Source organism: Curcuma longa, chromosome 11 (assembly GCF_044706935.1).
Source record: "Curcuma longa cultivar G26 ecotype Majalengka, Jawa Barat chromosome 11, ITB_CL_G26_1.1, whole genome shotgun sequence".
NCBI classification, from domain to species: Eukaryota; Viridiplantae; Streptophyta; class Magnoliopsida; order Zingiberales; family Zingiberaceae; genus Curcuma; species Curcuma longa.
The window spans coordinates 17,856,297-17,872,843 of record NC_133871.1 but is presented as its reverse complement, the minus strand read 5'-3'; the positions used below and the strand labels follow the sequence as shown (position 1 = coordinate 17,872,843).

Below are 16,547 nucleotides of genomic sequence, written 5' to 3'. Positions count from 1 at the left end.
TTACACATCACGGAAGCTTCTTCCGCATCCGTCAAATGACGAAAATGCCCACTCTATTCCCCTCTTTTTTATTGAAATTCTTGCTGAGGTTTTGATCTAATATGGTCGATAGTTTAATGCAGTCATTAGCCCCACTTAATCCACATTATTTTGGATTACATCAAGAAAAACAAAGATTAAGATAAGGTAGGATAGTGATGGCTCGTTGTTCCTGTGGGCATTTTTTGAAGAATCCAAAACAACGTCACGAAGGTGACAGACAATGATCAGCGTGACTACGTAGCCCATGCTTTAGTACATACGTAGGGATGCACGGGTCACCGTCGATGTCGATGCATCAGCAAAACTGTAACAGTGACATGCTCGTCGACTGTCACGGTCACACAGCTCTAATTATCTGCTAAAACAATAACTCACAACGTTAGGTCCATAATCGAGAGAAATAAACACAGAAGCAATGCAACTGATCAGGGAAGACAACTATCCAATTAAACTGCCATAGTCTGATAAACTATGTTTGATTCAATGTTCAGCTTCGACTGCCTTTCTGAGCAACCGGTCATGCTTCAGCATTGAGCCAACGCTCTCAACCACCAGGATAGTCTGTACAATTGCAACTCTCAATAGATTAGACAATGGATTTTATCTAGGCAACCATGTTTGGTAAAATCAAATGCACAAATACCTGTAGGCACGCATAAGCAAGGCCAGTGGCGTAGTAAAAATTTGCATTTCCAGTCCCCTGTTAACGTTTTGAAGCTTTCAGCTAAAATAAAAATAATTTTAAAAAAAGGTAATAAAATAAGAATGATAAAGAGAGAATTACCCTCCAAATCCACAAGTTGTGCATAACAGGGCTGAAAAGAGAGACTCCAATATACCCACAGAAAAGAAAGAAAGAAAATTGCATATCTGCAGGAGTAACTTTGATTGTCATCACATGTCAATGTTCAAGTAGGAGACAAAGAAGATAGTGATGTGAATATTACCTGCGAGCTCATTGGAGAATAGTGCTACAAGACTCAGGTAAAGAGTCGAATCAGCAATCTGTTGAACAAGAAAAATTAATACTCAAAATTAACCGAACACAGAATACATGAGAACCAGCACGAGATTAATCCTGAAAAGTAAGTGAAATTGCATAGCACTTAACCAATTTGCTTTGGTCATAATAGCCTATGATCGTTCTATAGTTTTTATAGACCCTTTTTTTCTTTTGGCTTAATGTTGATCTAATGAATTCTTTTCTTTTGGCTTAATGGTGATCTAATGAATTTCTTGATTTGCTCGGTACCAAGAATCTATAAATAGTTTGAGTAAATAGTCTAGTCATTGTGATCGACAACAATGTAAATCATCAAATCTGATAAAAGTCAACTCAACTATCCAGCTAATAAGACAATTATTGCAAGGAAAAACAAACTCTCATTCACAATGAAGAATGATGTATATGAGCTGAATGTAATGTTTACATTATACTATGCAAGACTATCACTTTATTCCAGAGAAAGGCTAACTTTTAGAGAAGTTTCACAGTTCATAGTGCACACTAAGAACCCCGAGTCAAAAGAGGAAAATAATATATACTCTAACTCCAGTAAATGAGCCAATTAACTGCTTAATTTGAGGAACTGAAAACTTACTGATGGATAAGATTTTAGCATCGAAGATATTGCAATATACACAAAAGCAAGGAAGCACGGCCGGTGTTTTAGACGTATAGCCAACGGCAAGATCATGAAGAGAATATTGACATGAAAAACTATAAGGAAGAAGTTCCTGAAGAAGTCAAAAACTTCGGCAAAAAAATACCTGCAGTCATTGTAGACATATGAACAGGCAAATAATTAAAGCATACTGAGATACATACAAAGGAAACCTTCAACATGCTCACCAAAGTAAACCTATATTAGGGGACAAATCTTCAACAGTAAGAATAAACCCATATGTTCTGCCAAAACAAAAACAAAAGCAAGCAATTAAAAAAGGACATTTCTTGAAGCAATTTCTGCTGAAAGAACATCAAAATTTGATAATAAGGGAGATGCAGATAGCATTTCTAGCAGATACGTCTGCAGAACAGATTGCCTAAAACATCTATCAGAATAAAAACAAGAAAACAATTGTAAATTACGTGAGCAATCATTTCTCAAAGTATGAACTGGAAACTAAATCTCAAGGAAGAAATAATCTTATTCAAATAAGTGAGATATGTGAGTAAATCTTAATCCTGATAAGGTTTACAACGTGTAGTTTTTGGATAAGTTTTATCTTTCAACGTGTAGATTGCTTTCTGCCGGTGTGGTTTTTGTAGATTCTGAGCCAACAAGATAAGCATCTTAAATCATACCCTGATTTTGATAGTACGAAGATGCATATAATGAGAATACCAATAGTATAATTAGGAAATTCACAACAGCATCAACAATGTTTTGTGATGGGTGCAGAATAGAAATTCGAATATACATAGAAACCAGCAAAATATGTACTCCAACTTCTGTTCTTTTTGATATAGAAACATCCTTCATTGCATTCTTGATTTTCCACTTCATGAAAAAATTACAATATGCTCCTAAAGAGTATCATGAGAATATTACCTAACCAATTACATCTATTTAGGTGTCTAGTTTTGTCAGATATGAATCAGGCAAGCAATATATATCATGGAAGAAGGTGATCTTGAGATAAAAGGTTCCAGTTTAAGAATCTAACTAGCAATGAAATGTAACTGTAGATTTTCTTTCTTCAGGTAGTAATACACAAGTTAGAGGTGGATTAAAGAAATAGGCTTTGATGGATCCGAGCAGCCTAACACAAGGTACCCTGAATTTGACGTTGGCTAGCAACCTAATACAACCCACAACCTTTTCATCCGAGCTTGGGACTAACATTTACGGTTTTGGATTAAAAAAATAGGCATAGAAAAAATATTGCATCAGCAAAGAAAAAGTGAATAACACAGATACTTTAGTCATCACAGGTAACTTACTTCCTGAACATTTCTGTGATGCTTCCAATCCCCTTGAGGGATACACTACTCAAGAATAATACATAACCTAACCACACAGACACCCATAATGCAAAATGTAGCACTGGAATCCATGAAAAATGATTAATTGCTTTATCTGTTTGACTTGAAGTTCCTGAATTGACCTGACTCTTTGCTAAAGTACTGTTTTTGCTTGCATAAGAATTTTTCAGAAGAAACAACTTTGAAGGAGGAGCATCCAGACCATACCCTAACAAAAGAATGATCTGCAGTAAAGTTAATCAATTAAAGAATCATTATTTTTAATTAAAAAGTAGACGTATGAAATAATTATGTGAATAGCAAAGAGAATACCGGCACAATCAAGATTACTGGATAAAGAGATAGGTGCACTGCAAAAACCCATCCAAAGGCCGCTAATGGAGGTATTCCTGGCAAAAACAAAAATATTTACCTTTTAGCAACAACAATAATAGTAATTCTTCTGCTGAATCAAGCAATAACTGTCTAGCACACAGCAGCTAAAATCTAAGGTTCCACATTTATATGATGAGTTTTACTTCCATTAGTGGAAATAGTCTCATGTAATGCAGGGTAAGACTGTATACAATAAACCAGGGCCCTTCATTGGCGGAAACTTCATACACCAGACTACCTCTTTTTTTTTACTTCCATAAAATACACCTAACTTCTAACCATAAGTAGCAGTATAATTACCATATCAGCCAACAAACAAATAATTAGTAGAAAGGAAATTAGTTGCATAATACAAATAAAACATGATTATCATCATCCAAAAATGAAATTGATCGACCAAAATTAACATGGGAAATCAAGAAGAATGTATGGATAGTATTTTCTGTATCAATTGGATTAAAAGAAAACCACTCCTGAAAGTTTGAGTGAAAACTTCCATATTAATCACAAAAATAAACAATCTGATGTTTTAAGCATATACATAAAACCACAAGCATTCTGGGCATGATTAATTCACTTCACCTCATTGTATAAAAAATCCAGTAGTGGCACTACTAGCTTGGTAAAACATATCATCTATGATTTGAGTTGACAATTTTAGGACTTGAAAAAAACATAAAATAGTCCAAATGCATATTATCAGAAGTAAGCTAAATGTGTCAAATTGTACAATCAAAAAACTGGAACCACACGCTGCTAATACTATATGCATGGAATAAGCCTACAACAAGTAAATAAAATGCCTGCAAAAAATTATAAAAAGAAAGAAAGAAAGAAGAAGAACTATTTCACAAATCAGATTAGATGAGGATCAAAATAAATGGTAGATTGCAAAAGGCTAATAATTAATCCTGCACGAATAGCATTTTAATTGGTAACTTGTGAAATTTCTAGTTCGTATGTGAATCCTTTTTCCAACAGTAGTGCCTGTTTAAAGAACATATAATTAGAAGAATGCTTAATATTAACTAGCAATATATGTATATGCAATAGAACTCTCAATAAATAACCAGCAAGCACTTATATTAAGAAAGAAACTTTCAGAAAATCAAGGCTTGGTACAAATTATCCGATATCAAGACGTCGTCAATAAGAGAAGAAAAGAGGCTTTGCTTACTTGAGCAAGCTCCATATATAGCCATGACAACCATCAAATTATCAATTGGCGATGTAGATGATCCAATGCAAACGACAATCGTCATTGGGTTCCAAAGATACATTAAAGCAGCAAAATCTCCAGAATCTACAAAACCTGACAACAAAAGTAAGCTGAAATTAGTGCCTTATTTCAAATGATCCCCAACCCTACTTCACTTCTCTGTCAGTTTTATTTTTAACTCATGTACTACACTAAGTACTTAAACATATTTTATAGACCCAATTCTAAATCTTTGATCTATTACCAGTTTTATGATGCACATGGCAATCATACAGATGCTCCATGTATAGGAAAATTTGTCAACAAGTGCTAGTTCGTATAGTATATATATGCACCAACACACTTTGAAAAAGAAGTGTACATGAGAAAACATTATAAGCAATTAAAGTGAAGACAATAAACACTCTAACCATGCAGTTTCAAGGATTTGGACAGACCTGAAACTTCTACTAGCTTCGAGAGGTTGAGAATCTGCAAATGCTTGTGACGTGACAGCATAAGCTTCTTGCCAGTTGCACGGATAAGGGTGGCAGTAATAAAGTCTACAAGCACAAACAGCAGACTGTTTTTGCATGGATGAGAATTAAATTTCTAAATTTGAATTATGATTACAGCAACATGTAAACGATTCATTAAGAAGAATTCTGAGAGTTTCAAAGGCAAAACAGCAGAAGAAGTCATTTGAGAAGAGAATAGCCGACGAGGACATATGATTCTCAATCAACAAATAATACGATTAAGAATCAAAATTGAGGCAATATAAATTAATATAATAAAAGATGAACAGATGTGGTATCTATGAAGAACATCGAAATAGAGATTATTTAACTAACAAATAGCCAAGCTAGTATGACACCCATAGACAGTTAAAGTTAGCCATGCCAGTACCACATGAGATAAAAGAAATAGTTTCATAATTAGTAATGTTAGCCTGCCACAAAAGGATTGCAGAAGCACAAAACATAAGATTTTCATTATGAGACTACATAAAATAAATGAGGAGCTACCTGCAGTAGAAATGAGGAGGTCGCCCTTCAGATCTGCAAAAAAATCCCAAAGGAGATGTTTCGGAATATCAAAACTAAGCAATGTAACTAATTTCATAAAAGTTCAAGAGTAAGATAAAATTTCTCAAGGGGAGCTTACTATACTTATTCATCCAACAGAATGTATATAAAAATTTATTCTGAAACTCTTCCATCAATTTCTTACCATGGCTTCAGATAGGCTGATGCCTATCATTCGACACCAAAACAAAATGTGCAGATATAAGCATAAACCATAGTTATTTCATCTTTTTTTAGTTATATAGTTTCCCTAATTAGCAAGGCACATACCTTTTAGTACTAAGGGGCCCGAGAATTGACAGTAGCACAGGGGATCCATGATACATTGAACCTGGAAAAAAGGGACCAAAAACTAATAAATGCAATAGAAGAGGTATGTTCTGTATTCTTCTTATGAGGATCAATTAAGTTCCGAGCCAAAAGGCAGCAGATTCTAGTGCAAAGGGCTGCAGCCATCTGATTGTAACCAATAGATTTGGTTTGAAAACATCTACAATAGCTAGCAGATAATCACATTTCCACAGGTAAAAATAAAACAGAAAAGGCACTCAAATTATACCATTCATGTAGGAACAACATGCAGCCATGCAGGTGGTAAATCTACAATTATATAAAATTGAAACTATTCACCTACAAAGACACTCTTTTTTAATTGGTCTTTTCAAACAAACCAATCATGGTAACTTGCTGGCAGGTATCAAATGACTCGCAGTAGACATTGCCTCCATACAAGTATTACGTGCAAACAAAAGTACATTAATCACTCTATAACCGGCAACATAAGAATAAATATATGGCATAATATTTGCAATACAAGCTCAGATGATCACAAACAGAGTCATTAACATACTATAAGCATTCATTTATCCCAAATCGTATTTGATTCAACTTCGAGCAGTCATTTATATTTTCTCAAGAAACTAATATAGAAGCGCAAAGTTTAGTTAGTCCATCCCTTGTTTTCTTTCCCTAACGGCAAAGCCAGTGGTCATTTCGGTAGCACATTAGATTCATTTTGTTGCTCAATATAGTTGACACAATATGTCCCGGAAAAGAGCAATTCAGCTCTTTCCCCCTAGGAACTCGTGGAAATGGACTGACCTGAGTAGGGCGACATGGACGCCTGCTTGAGCCAGTAACCTTCCGCCACTGTAAGAACAGAAATCGAAAACAAAAGAGGTTAACGAGCGTAAATGATAGGAAGAAGAGAGTAAACGGAGCAAGTGACGGGGGTTCGTACGGCGGCGGAGGCTGGTGAGAGGGGTTGTGATCTCAGGATGAGATCCGAGGTGGAAATCCTTAGGCAAGCAAAAGAGGAGGAGGATACGGAAGGCGACCGCCGTCGCCGCCAGAGTCCAGTAGCCTCTGATCCCCGCCATGGCTGCTCTCCTTCCGGTTAACGAGAGCGAAGCTTTGTGTTCGCCGTTGACACGAGCGACGGAGTTCCGGCGATCGACGTAGGGTAACAGATCCGGTGTAGGACCTTCAATTGAAAAGTGCAACTAGCTCTGAGCCGGACGGCCCGGCCCATTTAATAAAGAATCGGTAAATCCAATTAAAATTGGGATAAATTTGAATTTTTAGATTTTTTTAATAAAAATTCTCTTTCCTCTTCTGTCATTCCTTCACTTTTCTATCCCTCTTCCAAAGTAAACACGACCTTTCATCGACGATCTGTTCGCCGGCCTCGCATCGCCATCGAACAACGCCGATGGCCGCCTTGCTCCCCGCCGTCCCTGCTTCTGCTTTGGCCTCCGGTGACTCCGAAAACTCTCCTAGCGTGTTTTCCCCCGGCTCGAAACGGCGCCTCGCGGTGGCCGTCTCCAAGCCTTCCTGGATCGTCCGAACCGAGGTCAGTAAACCCCTGCGTCTCCGCCCATACTCATTTCTCTCTAATTCTTCCTCGTTCCCTGAAAAAAGTCAGACGTAGTATGTGAAAAAGAGAAACCTTTACGGATTCAAAACGAGAGATCGCCCACTAGGATTCGAGGTTCTGAAGGTTAGAAAACCAGGAGATCGATCGTTTAGGTTTGACTGCAATGTTCCATGTCTCAATACAATTGCAGATATGTGTGTAGTGGATTGTTGCTTCTGGTTCGTAGTATAAATACAAAGTATTTGAAGATCCTTCTGTCCAAGCTAGCTTGTTGAGTTGAATCATGTCATGCCATTGATGTGGATGTATTATCCTTTTTCCGCCCTAAAATGATGTGTTAAAATGTACTTTGCCAGAAATGTGGATGCATTAGTAGTTATCTATCTTATTTGTATAGCAGTGGAATTCTTTAGCACCTAATTACCAAACTAATTGCACTTGGCAAAGGCTAAGTGATTGCTATCCATGCGCATAAGATTAGAAGGAAGGTGATTGTTTGCGTTAGAACCAAATGAAGGCCAATATTGCCTCAACTAATTCTGTAAGAAAAGTTGTTGGTCTTGTAAGTGTCTCATCTGAATGACCAAACTTTTGAGGACTCAAATGGATATATATTAGTTGAATTTTCCCCATAATTTCATCATTAAGTGAAAATCAGAAATCCATAGAAGATTACAATCCCCATCATGTAATAGTAAATGCATCTCTATTGGCGTTGTTTGTTTGTTTGTTTTTCTAGAAGACCTAGGACTAAGCATCAAGGTTTGGGATATCTGAATACATGCTTCGGAGATGTTTCATACATGTTTATTATTGGGTGCGATAAGATCAAGTTGGTAAGGATAAAAAATCTCCTTTCCTGTTTGTATGAATTTCTATGATATATGACGTGGAAGAGACCTCTTTACCAGAGTGTGATGTATGTACAGAACATTTGGAATAAGAGCTGTTAAATAGTTATTGATAGCTTGGAATGCACATTGCATATCTAAGGTAGCTTGTCTTTTTGAGATAGAATTCTTTTGTAGCTATTGTTCAATGTGTGATGATCAGTCTCATTGTTTGTCATGCTACAACACTGTATCATGCTGGTTAGTCAATTGATTTAAGCTGATGAAATTCTTAGTCATCTACTCCATACTGTTTCATGTAGACTGAATAAGGAACCATCTATCGTGATTTCGGAGATGGAGCTTTCCTGAAAAATTATTTCCCTGAAATTGGTGGAGATGTGCTTAAAGATGCACCAGAAGTTGGTTTTATGCAAGTTAAATGAATCAGGTGATCGATGGTTCCTAAGAACTTTCCCACATCTCTTATATAGCTAACTGGCTCCAAAGACATGCTTTTATTTCACTTGAACATCAACTCCTTCCATGATACATTCCCGAATAGAAAGAAACTTCTAAGTTTTGGAAGCTTTTCATCGTCCTTGTTGGACCTTGATTGTCTTAACTATTTGAGGTAGACTAGAGGAATCTTTTATTGAGCTCTATTCAATGCTACACCATTAGTAATTACTCAAATTGATTAAATCGTTTCATTAACTAACGTGTCCTTCCTCGATCCCTTGTGCCTTCCACTCTTGTTGATTTATTAGTCATCTTTAAATATCTCCATACAATATCAATATATTTTTTCTCATTGAAAAATAACAATGAGTTATTTTTTAAAAGAAACTAACAATCGGCTGATAACAGCATCCATATATACTTGTTCAGGCCTTTCTTCTGCATAGCAAAGTTATGCTTTTAACAACTCTTTTGTTACATTATCTCATTCCAATGTTAGAAGAGAGAAAATGAAGAAATCAGATCCACTGTGATGGAAGTGGAAGAATTGATTGTTATAATTGTTGAGGCAAAGATCTCTGATGTCGGTGCACTACCGTCCTTATCAACAACCTATTCTTATTTGCTTCTGATGCTTATTAACTTGATTTGTGCAGGGAGAACAAACTGCCTGGGCCTAATCATGCTTCCAAAGGGAGAGTGGCCTAAATGGTAAAATCTAGTTTCACACACTCGTGTCGCGTGAAGATCTCACGAGAAGCAAGCTATGCACTGTTGCAGGTGCAAGGATTGTGGTGGGAGTAGATTCGGCTACTGTAACCGCTGTCTCAGAACTGGAGAATACCACGACATAATGGGGTTCCATCGTAGAATGATGAAATCTGCTCAAAGATTAAGCAACCGGATGCCCCAAGATAGAACTGCAAGTAATGTTGATACTTCAACAAATGGTAGTTGATGTTGGAGGAAATCAATTACTGGCAAATGATTCCACAACAATCCATGAAAGCTTTTGCTCCGAGAACAATAAAGGAAAAAAAGGAATGATCGATTGAATCTGGATTATAGAATAGAATTGAAGTTTTAATGCTATAGAAAAATGTATATAACTTATAAAAGAAGTTTGAAGCCAGAAGTTTCTGTACAAATTAGAATTAGTGTTTAGAGATTGACAAAATGTAGCTTCAATGTATATAATTTTTTTGTTCAAGTGACTGAATATTTGAATTGTTAATAGAGATATAAAATGGTAGAGTTTCATATGTAATTTTTTTTCTTCTTTCAAGTAAATGAATCTAAATTATGCTCCTTTTGGTCCATTTGATCCTTTATCTTTCATTTTACTAAATTATGCTTTTTTTGGCTGTTACATGATATTTCATGTTAAAATTGTCCAAATTTAATAGCTTTTTAAATGCCTTCAACAATTTGCTATCAAAATGTGTCATCTTTAAAGCTAAAACACTTAAATTTTATGTTTGCCATTTTGAAATTTTCAATAGTTTTAAACCATTACAGTTACTCTTAGTGATTAATGCAAAGATGAAACTTGTAATTAAAGTATAAACATTGCAATAAGAACTTAAACATAACCTCAACACAAGTAACAGCAATTCCACGTTAACCTTCTCAAACCACGCGTATAAAAATGCATCCACAAATCCATTCTCTCATCAACAAATCCACAGCCACAATCTCAGCTACTTCCATGAGGCGATCCGTGGAGCTGTTGCCGCTGCTGCTGTTGGTGGTGGTGGCGAGCCTTGGCGTGTGGCCGCCGACGGCGGCGGCGCAATCCATCTTTGGGTTCAGGAGGTTTGACTGCTCAGAAGAAGAAGCCCAGTGGTTTTGCCGCAGTTGGCCGCGGCCGCGGCCGAGGGCACCGTCGCCGCCGCATGTGGCGGCGCTTCGACAGCCGACCGTGAAGGAATGCTTGGGCCCGGCCAGCGCCGTCAAAGGCTGCGTGCGCTCCCTCCTGACGTCCAGATCCTCCGGCGAGCTGCGGGTGGCGCCGGGGTGCTGTAGGGCGGTGAGGAAAACACCGGATCAGTGCTTCGACACCGTCGGCACCAGATTCCACTTCAGCCGCCCTTTTGCGGCGAGGCTGCAAGCGTACTGCTTGATGCAGGCGGATGACTGAGGACTTGGTGGTGCTCCGCCATTGAATAAATAGTATTTTAATAAAAGAGCACTGTTCATCATGAAATAGCATCTGGTTGGATTCATAAACTTGAAGAATGCAACGGCAACACTGATATTAGTTAAAATAAAACGAAAGAAAAAAATTGGTTTCAGAATTTGTGTTTTCGCTGCTTCCATTTGCTTTCAGACACCCAATTGGTTTAGTTTCTCCACCAGTGATTCAGCGAAAGAGGTGAGAAGTGCTTTCAGACACCCAATTGGTTTGGTTGCCTCACGGCGCCGCCTCCCGCCATAAATCCCTCGCCTCTCCCTCCGGTCTCGCCTCGTCAAAATTCCACTTTTGTGACCAGAGGCAAAAAGAAAAATATCATCTTTCGCAGGAGGATGATTCTGGCGTTCAAGAGCTGCATCCTCTTTTCGGTCTTCCAAAATCTCATCTTTAGCGATGATTTGCAAGTTTGATGGTGATTTAACATAGTGCTTTCCGTGCTCGGTTTGTGGAAGAGCTACTGCCGTCTTTTGCTTTTGAAATTTTGAGTTTTCTTCGGAGATTAAAGATGAGCTCTTTGTCGCTGCCGCCTGGGTTCCGTTTCCGGCCGACCGATGATGAGTTGGTGGGATACTACTTGAAGAGGAAGGTGAATGGACTTAGCATTGAGCTGGAGATCACTCCGGTGGTGGAACTGGTAATTTATGGTCGCTCATGTTCTGTTTGATGAAATGCCACAGAGAGCCTAATAAACGTAACTGCAACCATGATAAAACAGAACAGAAAAAATGGATTTCATTCTTTTTAAGCAATAAGAAAAGATTCATCATCCCCCACTCAATCCTTTCTAATCATTCTTTAAATGCTCGACTCCATGCCTGCAACTAACAGCTTTGTCAGAATATGGGCGTTGGAAGATTGTTGAATCTAATTCTAAGTTTGGAAGACAACAAACTGTAACTTGAGTTATTAGAAGTATATATGTTGCATCCATACAAACTAAAGAAAGTTTTTTCGAGTTTTTGTTGTTAGTTGAATATCGTGAAATTTCAGTTATGAGAGAAAACAAGATCTTAGCAATCATGTTTTGATAAATGCAGACAAGTCCTTTCTTCCTAAAAGGACTTGAAGTATGAGTGATTTATTGATGTATGCTTTCTGGGAAAAAAAGGTTCATGAATCATGAAATGAGATCTGTTATTGGAGATACAGTAAAACATCAAGAAGTTTCTGCATTATGAATCTCAGGAACAAGACAAACAAGGCAAACAATGCACCAAATCTTAACACACGCCAATGAACGGGATCAAGTATTAGCACTCCAGACACACTAATGAATGCATGAGTTTGGTTGTCTACTTCCAAATACGCCTGAACGACGGCCAAAAGGTTGCTCCCCTGTAGTACAGTATAATCAAGCAGAGGACAGGGAAGACGATGAGCTCCAGTATGAGCGGAATCAGATCGCCGGACTCCGTCCTCTGCCCGCCGTAAATCTGCAGGAAGATGTTGCAGGTGAAGGAGACGAGCAGCGCAAAGAGCGCCATGGCGAAGGACAAGCAGGCCAAGAAGTACTTGGTCGGAATGGCCCGCCGGAACTGCTGCTCCTTGTAGGGCGAGATGACGAGGGAGAGGAAGAGGATCAGCGAGGTGGCGGCGCAGGAGAGGCCGATGACGTAGGTGTGGGAGAAGATCTTGAAGGCCAGCCTGTCCATGTATACCGGATTCCCTGTCTTCTCGTCCTTCTCGCCGGGGATCGAGAAGCTCGACGCGAACACCACCGCAGCCACCAGCCCCGCGCAGGTCTTCCCCATCTCCATCAGCTGGTTCTTGCATCTCTTGAGCATCTCCTTGTGGTTCTCGCTGAACACCTCTTGCGCCGTCTTCTCCTCCTTGTTCCTGCTGTACATCAGTTCCCTCGGCACCATCTCTTTCACCGTCTACTCAATTTGGTGAGAAAACTTCACTTCCTCATCCTCAAGATTGAAGAATTAATTAGCAAAAAAAAACTTTTGATTGATTTCCTTGTTTACCTCAAAAAAAATGAGTTCATCTTGCATTTGCACGGCGTCGTCGTCCGTATCGGGAGGAATCCTCTCCGAAGCAAAATGCAGGATGGTCCCCCTCGACTTGGTGTGCGAGAGCAGCCAGGAGGGCAGGACAGGTTTGTCCCCCGCCGTCATCTGGCGGATGGTCTCCACGATCTCCCGGTTGCCGCTCTCGATCGCCACCTGAAGAACGTTCCGGCGGCGGCTGTCCACGTACGTCGCCGACTCCGGGCACACCTCCAGGATCTTTTTCACGAACTCGTTCAGGCCCATCTCCGCCCCCATGATCAGCGGCGACTCCGAAAAGCTCCGCACCGAAGACATCGACTCCAGCGCCTTAGTCGCGCTCTGGAGAACCCCCTTGACCACCGGCGCGTCGCTGCCGCGGGTGCCGTCGTCGAGGCTGAGGAGCTTGTTGACGAACTTCAACAGGAGCTCGCGCTGCTGGGACTTTTGCCCTGTCTTACGTTCCCGATTGCCATGGAGCTCCCGCCGCCACGAAGCCTCCATCGTGTAGTCGTTGGTATGTCCCTTGGCGAAGAACTCGAAGTTATTGGAATGCTTCGCTAGCCATTCTATCAGTTTCATGGCGTCTCTATGAACAACTTTTTGCTCGTACAGTTTTTGAATCTTGGGTGAAACTGTCAAATTTTCTTTCATTAAATTTACACTCCCCACCCCCTATATATCTCATTTCTCAAAATGCTATGTGGACTTTTAACAAATTCTAAAGAAAAAGTAGACTAAAATAAAAAATGTCACCTCGCCATAGAAGTTTGAAAAGCCATATGCGAATTGGTCCTAAAATATTGCGAAATAACATGGAAATCCATTTTCCTGCAAGCATCCATGCATCCACAACAATATATTATAAGTTAAGGCAATCAAAATTCATAAGTAAACACATGTAAAAAAACAATAATAGTTACTTGAGATCCAATGAGGATAAATCTTATTAATTAATTAATTTTGATGTTCCTAATTATGAAAATCGTCAAAATAATTACCTCTTTCTTCATCTTCCTCTTTCTCTATTTCTTCTGAGTTGTCACCATGAATGCCCTGATCCTAATTACAGATAAATTTTAGGGGCAAACAACATTATTTCATGGAAAATAATTCATCACTATTTTTCTTTTTTCTTTTTTCCAAATAAAAGAAAGTAAACAGATTAAACCTCAATATCTATTATGCCTTGCTTGCGAGAGCGCTTGGGGGGCTCCTCAGGCAGGGGAATCGCTAACATTTAAAATTTTTGCAAAATAAATAAATATAAATATAAATAAAATAAAATAAAAGAAGGGATTAGGTTACAGTCATAGAGGAAGTTATCGAGTGATCCGAGAACCAATTGGCTGCGGAATGCCTCGGGAATGGTCACCAGCAGTTGCAATGGAGTCACTGCTCTGTTATTCCGTGTTTCTGCTAAATTTGGCCGGTCCATCGCAATCTTCAACGCCAAACCTGCAAAATTTCAAGCGATCGATCGATGGATACAAAGGTTTCTGGGAGATAATTAAATCGGTGCTCGATCGTGTACACACCCGGCGCATTGCCCATGATGGCGCAGTGGAGCGAGTTGGCTCCCTCGTACGTCCGGTCCTCCGGCGAGCATTTCCCCTTGGCCTTGTCCACGAGAAGCTGAAACACCTCCTGCTGCCCGTAGAGCGCCGCCTTGTGCAGCGGCTTCTCCCCCTTCTTGTTTCGTTTCTCCGCCAGATAGAGGGATTTGTTCAGCAATGCGTTCGCCGCCTTGGTATCGCCTGAGGCGGCGGCCACGTGCAGCGCTGTGTCGCCGTTGCAGTTATGAGCCTCGAGCTTGTCGTTGGGGAGCTGCTTGATGAGTTCGAGGGCGATCTCGGTTTTCCTGCGGGCGATGACGACGCTGAGAACGGGGTCGTTCATGAGGTTGACGTGGCAGCTGAGAGGTTTGTTCTTCGCCAGCCACAGGAGCTCCTCCGTGTCCTCCTCGAGGATCATCTTCTCAACCTTTGTGTAGTACCTCTTGTCGAAGTTGTTCGGCCGTTTAAACGGACCAAACTCGTCGTCATCGCTAGCGTCGTCACTGTCTCTGGCCGTCTCCTCCTCGTCGGAGAAGACCGACGGTGGTGAGGGTGGTAGCGCGAATGGCGGGTTGAGCTGGGGCGTTGTACTTGTATCGTCCTCCTGCTGTGGCAATGGGGACTCCGTCGGAGGGAAATCTCGGTGGACGTCGTCCATCGACGTCGACGGCTTCATCGAGATTATCAAGAGAGGAGCGTGCGATAGATGGACGAAGCCATGCACGTCGATATATAAACTGATTAAAGATTCAGTAGTGGGCAGATCTATCGCTTTACTAAATTAAGCTTTGCTTATGTCGGCAAACAGTATAGGGTTCCCACCCTGCAGCACTCCAAGTCTCGCGTAGTTTACTAAATCTGGAAGAAAAGCATTAATTTTTTTTCCTTTTTCTTTTTCTTTTCCTTAATTTTCAAACGGGTTGGATTTGAATATATCGATCGATGTATGTGTCAGCCTACTGAGTCCCAGTAGATAATTTTAAAAATACCTTTTACTATTTATTATTTAAACATAATAAATGTTATATATGGGTTGCGATGGAGGCAAGGCTCTGAAAGTCCGGTTTGATCCAAGTAGATGGCACGTCGAATAACAGGTAATTGACTTGACCTCACACTCCAACTCGGTGACCTCAACCCGATCTCTAATTCTGGTCGAAACTCGACTCCTACACAGCAGCCCACTCCGAGCTCTGGTTCTAGGCTACTTTGCTAGATCAACCCAGCTCGGCCGCTTCTGCTCAACTCCGGCGCCCAAGCGCAACATGAAAGGCAACTCAGGTCGGGGCCCAACTCCTGATCTAGCAAGTAGGCTCTGCTCGGGATCGGATCGTCGATCTTTATCTCGAGGTTTAGGTCTATACCCGACTCCCAGCACTAACTCTAAGGCTTCTCCCGATCATATTCCACCTCTTGGTCCTCGACTTATTCAGTACCCTGTTTAACAATATTCAACTAATTCTACTTCTTTCCCTCACCAATTAACCGTCGACAGAAGGACATAGGGAATCAGCTGATGGTATTATTAACCTACCCTCATTAAAATGGCATATTGATGCAATATGAAAATGCCTGATATGATTTTTCGCTACTTCAACGGTGATGGAACTTCCTCCCTCTTTCATGCTATGCAATTTTGGACAGGACTACTATCATCATCTCCCTTATTTAGACAAAATCTCCTTGCACAAATATCCACCTAAATTAACTCTTGAACAAGACAGGTTCTCCTTGCAGTTCTCACACTATCCTATATATAACTCTCACTCCTCACAAATAAAGGTAGGCGAGATTAACATATACACTCAATTAATCTTATTGCTATACTCCTTCCTTTTTGAGACAAAGAACTGATTTGAACATCGGAGTGGTCAAGTCAGGGCATACTCTTGACTTCCATTTTTATTTTTTTGGTTCTTATAAGATTATGAAGCCTGTCATCTGTC

The 16,547-nt window shown here is 40.0% G+C and overlaps 2 protein-coding genes across 3 annotated transcripts; both read right to left on the bottom strand.

The window, feature by feature from the left end:
* Positions 1-337: 337 nt before the first annotated feature.
* On the bottom strand, positions 338-7,167 carry LOC141839971 (uncharacterized). 2 transcript variants are annotated; one of them, XM_074727844.1, is made up of 15 exons: positions 6,933-7,167; positions 6,794-6,841; positions 5,963-6,023; positions 5,633-5,665; positions 5,063-5,187; positions 4,584-4,718; positions 3,344-3,420; positions 2,990-3,255; positions 1,895-1,951; positions 1,644-1,812; positions 990-1,047; positions 827-912; positions 686-742; positions 482-603; positions 338-397 (listed from the first exon to the last, which is right to left on the bottom strand). In XM_074727844.1, exons 1-14 carry the CDS (start codon positions 7,069-7,071, stop codon positions 523-525), a joined length of 1,392 nt encoding a protein of 463 aa, XP_074583945.1. In that variant the 5' UTR covers positions 7,072-7,167; the 3' UTR covers positions 338-397; positions 482-522. The 2 variants fall into 2 exon arrangements, with proteins under 2 accessions (XP_074583945.1, XP_074583944.1); XM_074727843.1 differs by having other exon boundaries at positions 338-603.
* A 5,179-nt stretch (positions 7,168-12,346) lies between these two features.
* LOC141837258 (uncharacterized) lies at positions 12,347-15,277 on the bottom strand. The gene is made up of 7 exons (XM_074724695.1): positions 14,584-15,277; positions 14,354-14,503; positions 14,217-14,278; positions 14,047-14,107; positions 13,802-13,876; positions 13,025-13,680; positions 12,347-12,931 (listed from the first exon to the last, which is right to left on the bottom strand). Exons 1-7 carry the CDS (start codon positions 15,275-15,277, stop codon positions 12,347-12,349), a joined length of 2,283 nt encoding a protein of 760 aa, XP_074580796.1.
* Between the last annotated feature and the right edge of the window lie 1,270 nt (positions 15,278-16,547).